Below are 6590 nucleotides of genomic sequence, written 5' to 3' on the forward strand. Positions count from 1 at the left end.
CCCAGCCCCCATTCAGAGCTGAGTCCAGGTACCTCCCCAGCCCCCTCCCCACCCCCGTCTCCTGCTCACAGCAGGTCAATAGGGTTCTCCCATTCTTGGGCCTCTGGTTCCCATGCAGCTGCTCCCAACAGGAGTCCCTTGCAGCCCGGCAGGCTGGGGCAGGCCCCATCTCTCCAGCACCAAGGTGATGACGGATACAGACACCAGGAGGAGCGAGACGAGGGTGCAGCCAATGGCCTAGCGGGCAGGAGATGTGGCCGGCCCTGCAAATGGAAAGGACCTGGTGACAGTCGGGTGCAAAGTGGCAAATGGCTCTGCAGTGCCAGCACTAGGCACAGAGCAGCTGCCGTGTAGAGACCTTGGGTGAGTGCCCAGAGGGCTAGATCTACAGGGGATCATGCTGCAGGGGGCATGTTCCCCCGACAGGAGGCCGAAGTGACAGAGGCTGTTGGGGACTCTCCTCCCTTTGCCCAGGTGGTGTTGGAGGAGCAGGGAAGGACCCAGGTTTGCTCAGGCTGCACCAGGACTTGGTGCAAAGGCCTGACAGGAGCCAGCAACGGACACAGCAGCCCAGACCCTCTCGCCTCTCCCCAGTATGGCTGGCAGCTCACAGGGGCGACCCCGCCCTGGGCACGAGGCCTTGGCACCGGCTGTGGGCTCAGGAGGGGGCGGACATGGGACATAAGCGATGCCGAAGGGAGGGGTGTGGGCATTAGAGGCCACTACCATTGCCCCGCCCCCTTCCCCGCACCTACCCCTGCCCCTGTTCTGAGGCCACGCCCCCACTCATTCCACTCCCCCCTCCCTCTGCTGCTTGGGCTCCCCCACCCTCAGGGTATGTCTACACTAGAAAGTTAGTTCGAACTAACGGACGTTAGTTCGAACTAACTTTCCTATGCGCTACACTAGCGCTCCGTTAGTTCGAACTTAATTCGAACTAACGGAGCGCTTAGTTCGAACTAGGTAAACCTCATTTTACGAGGACTAACGCCTAGTTCGAACTAGCTAGTTCGAACTAAGGGCTGTGTAGCCCTTTAGTTCGAACTAGTGGGAGGCTAAGGCTTCCCAGGTTTCCCTGGTGGCCACTCTGGCCAACACCAGGGAAACTCTATTGCCCCCCTCCCGGCCCCGGAGCCCTTAAAGGGCCACGGGCTGGCTACTCACTTTGTGCCAGTTGCAAGGCTGCCAGCACCCGTGCCTGCACAGCCTGCACCTGCCACACTATGAGCCAGCCATCCGAGGGCTCCCAGCCCTCCACTGCTCCCCACGACCAGCCTGGCGGCTCCCGGGAGCCTGCCCGGGGGCGCAAAAGGCGGGCGCCCGCCTCGTCAAGTGCGGAGATCGTGGACCTCATCGAGGTTTGGGGGGAAGCCTCAAATGTCCACGATCTCCGCACTAGCCACCGGAACGCGGCCGTCTATGGACGCATGGCTGCCAGCCTGGCCGCCAGGGGCCACCAGCGCAGCCGGGAGCAGGTGCGCTGCAAGATTAAAGACTTGCGGCAGTCCTACTCCCGGGCCTGCCTGCCAGGGGCTGACCCGGAGGCCTGCCCCCACTTCCATGCCCTGGACCGCATCCTGGGGCCTCATGCCGTCCCTGCCCCCCGGGACGTGATTGACCCCGGGGCAGAGGGACCGCTCCTGGACACCGAGGAGGAGGAAGAGGGCTCTGAGAGCCAGGAGCCTGCTGCCAGCCTTCCCAGGACCCGGGACCCCCGAGGCACCCCACAGAGCCGCTCGCCTGCATCATCAGAGGCCGGGGAGGCGTCCACCTGTGAGTACCCTCGTGTTCCCCTTATGTGTACGGGGGGCTGGGGCGAGAGGGAGCCCCGGGACCGTGCGCCTGGGCCTTGCCCACTACGGAGCAGCAGCTGGGGATCCTGCAGGGGCCCTGGCCTTGCAGAGGGGAGCTGGGTTTCACACACCTGGGCCCCTGGGGTAATTGACCGCTGGTCTTCTTGCACCACAGCTGCAGCACCGGGGACTGCAGGGCGCACCACCCCGCCTGCAGCAGCCGCCCGCGCCCGGGCAAGCAGGACAGCCAGGAACCAGGAGGACTACCAGAGGCGGCATCTCCGGTTCCTGGACCGACAGCTCCGTCTCCAGGACCACTGGGTCCAGGAGGACCTCAGGCTGCGCCAGAGGAGTCTGGAGGCCCTGGAGGAGCAGGGCCGTGCCCTGCGAGGCCACCTCCAGAGCCTGCTAGACCGCTTTCCATTTCCTCCTCCCCCTGCTCCCCCTCTTGCTCCCCCTCTTGCTCCCCCTGCTCCCCCTCTTGCTCCCCCTCTTGCTCCCCCTGCTCCCCCTCTTGCTCCCCCTCTTGCTCCCCCTGCTCCCCCTGCTCCTCCTGCTCCTCCTGCTTCCGCTCCTGCTTCCGCTCCTGCTTCCTCCACACCCCCTGTCCTCTCTGCCCCCCCCTCCACAACCATTCCCCACCGACGCCCCCGGACCCGCAGTGTGGCGAGACGGGAGAGGCACCCAGACTCCCACCCCTGAGCTTTCCTTTCCCTTCCTCCCTTCCCTCCCCTCCCCTTCCAGCTCCCTCGTCCCAGGTTTCCCCCTCCCTTCTCCCACCTTCATTCCTCCCTCCCCCACCCCAGTTCTCTGAAATAAACAGACGTTTTTGTTTGAAAAACAGGTGTCTTTATTGTACAGTAGATAGGGAGGGGAAAGGGGAAGGGGGGGGGTAGGGTGGAAGAAGGCCCCGGTGGGGCATGCAGGGAGAGGTCAGTCCTCCTCCTCCTCCACCTGGAAGCTCTCCCGCAGGGCTTCCCGGATCCGGATGGCCCCCCGCTGGGCTTCCCGGACGGCGGCGGTGCGGGGCTGACCGTAGTGTCCAGCCATGCGGTCAGCCTCAGCCATCCAGGCTGGCAAGAAAGCCTCCCCCTTCCGCTCACACAAATTGTGGAGCACACAACATGCCGCCACCACGGGAGGGATGTTGTGCTCGGCCAGGTCCAGACGGGTGAGGAGGCATCGAAAGCGGGCTTTCAGTCGCCCGAAGGCCCCCTCCACCACGATGCGGGCCCTGCTCAGCCTGTTATTGAAGGCCTGGCGGGAGGGATTGAGGTGTCCCGTGTAGGGCTTCATCAGCCACGGCTGCAGTGGGTAGGCGGCATCCCCCACCAGGCAGACGGGCATGTCCACGTCCCCGACCCTGATGTGGCGGTCGGGGAAGAAGGTCCCGTCCTGCAGCCGCTGGCACACGGAGGAGTTCCGGTACACCCGGGCGTCGTGTGCTTTGCCGGACCAGCCCACATTTATGTCCGTCAACTGTCCCCGGTGGTCACATACGGCCTGCAGGATGACGGAGAAGTACCCCTTGCGGTTCACGTACCGGGACGCCTGGTGTTCCGGGGCACGGATGGGGATGTGCGTCCCGTCGATGGCCCCCCCGCAGTTGGGGAAGCCGAGGGCGCCGAATCCCCGGATGACGGCATCCGGGTTGGCGAGGCGGACCACCCTGCGGAGCAGCACCCGGTTGATGGCCTTGACCACCTGCGGAGAGAGACACAGCAAAGCGTCAATCAGTGGGGCGCCCGGGTGGCTGGGAGCGTGCGTGCCCTGGCAGTGCCCCGCGCCCCACTCCCGGAAGCAACCCCCCTGGCGGCGTGTAGTACGGCCGGGACAGCCCGACCCCTCCGGTGCGGGGCGCTTTCGCCTCCTCCCGCCCCCCCCTTTGTCCCTGGGGCGGCCCATCCCCTCCTCGCAGCCCCCCTCCCCCCCGGCTCGGTGGCCGACGAGCGCCGTACCTGCATGAGCACTGCTCCGACAGTGGATCTCCCCACGCCGAACTGGTTCCCGACGGATCGGTAGCTGTCCGGCGTGGAGAGCTTCCAGAGGGCGATGGCCACCCGCTTCTGGAGGGGGATGGCGGGCCTCATGCGAGTGTCCCTTCTTTGCAGGGCAGGGGCGAGCCACTCGCAGAGCTCCAGGAAGGTGTCCCTCCTCATCCTAAAGTTCTGGGTCCACTGTCGGTCGTCCCAGTGCTCCAGGACGATGCGGTCCCACCAGTCGCTGCTGGTGTCCAGACGCCAGATGCGGCGGGGCACGCCGGTGCCGGGGCGCTGCCGCGGCTCCTCCACGGCCCCCAGGGCGGCCAGGCGGAGAGGCAGGGGGCTGACGTTCCCCAGGTGGTGCCAGGCAGCCTCGAGCCATTGCTGGCAGGCTTGCAGCAGCAAGTCCAGAACGTGCACCAGAAGGTGCAGGGCGAGCCGTGGCTCCATGTTGCCACCTGCGGCGGCCCCCCCGAAGGGAAGCACCGACACAGACGGGCACAGAGACCGACGCTTTGCTGTCCCTCGGCGAGGTTGGCAAGCAAGCAGGAAAAGCTGAGAACCGGCTGTCCAGGGGGGGTCCCTTTAAGCACGAGCCTCAGATAGCCTCAGACAGCAGCCACACAAAGCAACTGCTGACCTGATGCCCTGCCAGAACCGGTTTCAGCTGCCCTTAAATGCCCCCCTGCGTCCAATCAGTGTGGACGCGCTAGTTCGAACTAGCAAAACGCTAGTTCGAACTAGTTTTTAGTTCTAGATGCGCTAGTTCGAACTAGCTTAGTTCGAATTAACTAATTCGAACTAAGTTAGTTCGAACTAGCGCTGTAGTGTAGACGTACCCTCACTCAGGTTCGCTGGCCTGAGGCTGGGGTTACGGTGCAGGATGGCTGGGGAGTGGGGCGCGGGAGAGGCTGCGGGTTGCAGGCTCTGGGACAGGTTCAGGGCAGCGATGGGAGTTTGGGTGCAGACTCAGAGGCAGTTAACTGTGGGAGGAGGATCCAACAGGAGGCTGGGGTTTGGGGTGGGGGGTGTCTACCCCAGCTGCCTGAGAGATACTAGACTGACTCTGGTTTCCTTGTGTCTCCCCGGCTGGGCTCTCACTCCCACTTCTCCTCTCAGGGTCCCTGCCGGCTCCCCTGCTCTATCTGAATGCGCCCCTGGCGCCTCCAACCCCCCCCCCCCACAAGCCTCACGAATGTGGCCCCGACTGAGACATCTCACTCCCCTGGCACTCCAGCCCCAGCACAGATTAACTCTCCTGGGTTCCAGGGAGAGTGGCATTTGCGGGTCCCTCTCAATCTGAGGGGGGGCCAAAAATGAGGGATCCCCGAACCTCAGTCCTCCCTGTCCCTTCCCCTCACCTCAGTGAGGCTTGTGGGTTTTGGAAGAAGGGTTTTTGTATTTTGCTTTTCTCGTGTGTGGTCCCCAACTGGTTTTTCTGGGGGTCAGTGGCCCTGGAGACAAAAAAGGTTCCTCATCCCTGCCTTTAATAAAGAAAACTTTGAAACCCTTTGTGGTAGACAGAAATTAACATTTTACCTTATTTAAAATGAAGTTTCCTAAAGTTAAAACACCTAATCTGTGTAAACATTCCAATTAAACCAGTCACCCAAGCTCCAGCACTAGCACAATGGCGCCGCGTGATGATGCAATGGACGGTGCGCACCCAGGCTCCTACCCTCAGCTCTCTTCTGCACCCAACCGCCCCGTCCCAGACCCCAAACTCCTCGGTAGAAATGTGGCCCTTGACCACTTGCCAAAATGCCCCCCCCCCCATTAAAAATTATTGACAAAGCCTGATCCAAATGTTTTTTGAAACGTTATTTAATCCGAATTTAAATCCATTCTATACAATTGGGAGGGTTGGGGGGAGGGGGACGCAGCTGCTGGCTCCTCAGCTCCTTGTGCTCTCACTGGCTGTCTTCCTGCTGCAAGGGAAGCAGAATCCGTCACATTCATCCCTGGGGACTCAGGGGTACTGGCCCCCCCCAGCATTTCCACCCTCCTCCCCCCTGCGCTGAGACTTGTTCTGCTCTCTGGTCACCCCCGTCAGGCCCGCAGGGTGAGCTTCTGACCCACCCAGCAGGGACGTGGGGTGGGGGCAGCATGAGGAAAGGGGCGGGGGACTCCCTGAGGGGATGGGAAGGAGACCCTGGCCCTGCCCCACTCTCCTGCATCTGCTCCGGCTGCTCACCATGTATCCCAGGAGCTGATGGGCCTGCCCATGCAGGGCGTGGGCCAGGACCAGCCCGGCCTGGCTGGGGCGCCTCAGGGGGGAGCGGGCAGCGAGCAGAGCCTTGTCTAAAAAGCAGTTCTCCTGCTCTGGCGTGAAGAGCTGCCCAAAGACCTGAAATCAAGAGCACGGGAGGTTTCAGCTGACGGCCCAGAGCCCGGCCCCAACTCCTGGGGCTAAAACAGCTTCCTCCTTCTGCAAACTCCCTTCCAGACCCTGCACCCAGACGCTCTCCTCACCCTGCACCCTAACCCCTGCCCCAGGTCACACCTTCCTCCTGCCCCCAAGACCCTCCCAGACCTCACCCCCTCCGCACAACAGAGCAGCCCTAGGCCACTGGCCAACATCTTGGAGCGACCTCCATCAAAAAGTGTTGCCCCCCGTCCCGCCCTGCTTCCCCTTCTATGGGAGAACCGGGGCAAGGTGCGGCGCTGCCCCTAGGAAGCGCCGCCCCTTTGAAACGCCGGGACAGCGTCACAAAGGGGCAGCGCCGCCCTGTCCACGGCTCGAATAGTCGAGGGAAAATGCATCGACCATTCGATCAGCGACTCCCCGCTTCCCACCCCGCGTCCTACCCACACG

General features: G+C 63.2%; 1 protein-coding gene across 1 annotated transcript; it reads left to right on the top strand.

Annotated features, from left to right (window-relative positions):
• Positions 1 to 1368: 1368 nt before the first annotated feature.
• On the top strand, positions 1369 to 2861 carry LOC149521376 (uncharacterized). The gene is made up of 2 exons (XM_089773852.1): positions 1369 to 1773; positions 1969 to 2861. Exons 1-2 carry the CDS (start codon positions 1428 to 1430, stop codon positions 2493 to 2495), a joined length of 873 nt encoding a protein of 290 aa, XP_089629978.1. The 5' UTR covers positions 1369 to 1427; the 3' UTR covers positions 2496 to 2861.
• Positions 2862 to 6590: the final 3729 nt, after the last annotated feature.

The sequence above is a fragment of the Pelodiscus sinensis genome, chromosome 28 (genome assembly GCF_052426305.1).
Source record: "Pelodiscus sinensis isolate ZL-2025 chromosome 28, ASM5242630v1, whole genome shotgun sequence".
Taxonomy (NCBI): Eukaryota; Metazoa; Chordata; order Testudines; family Trionychidae; genus Pelodiscus; species Pelodiscus sinensis.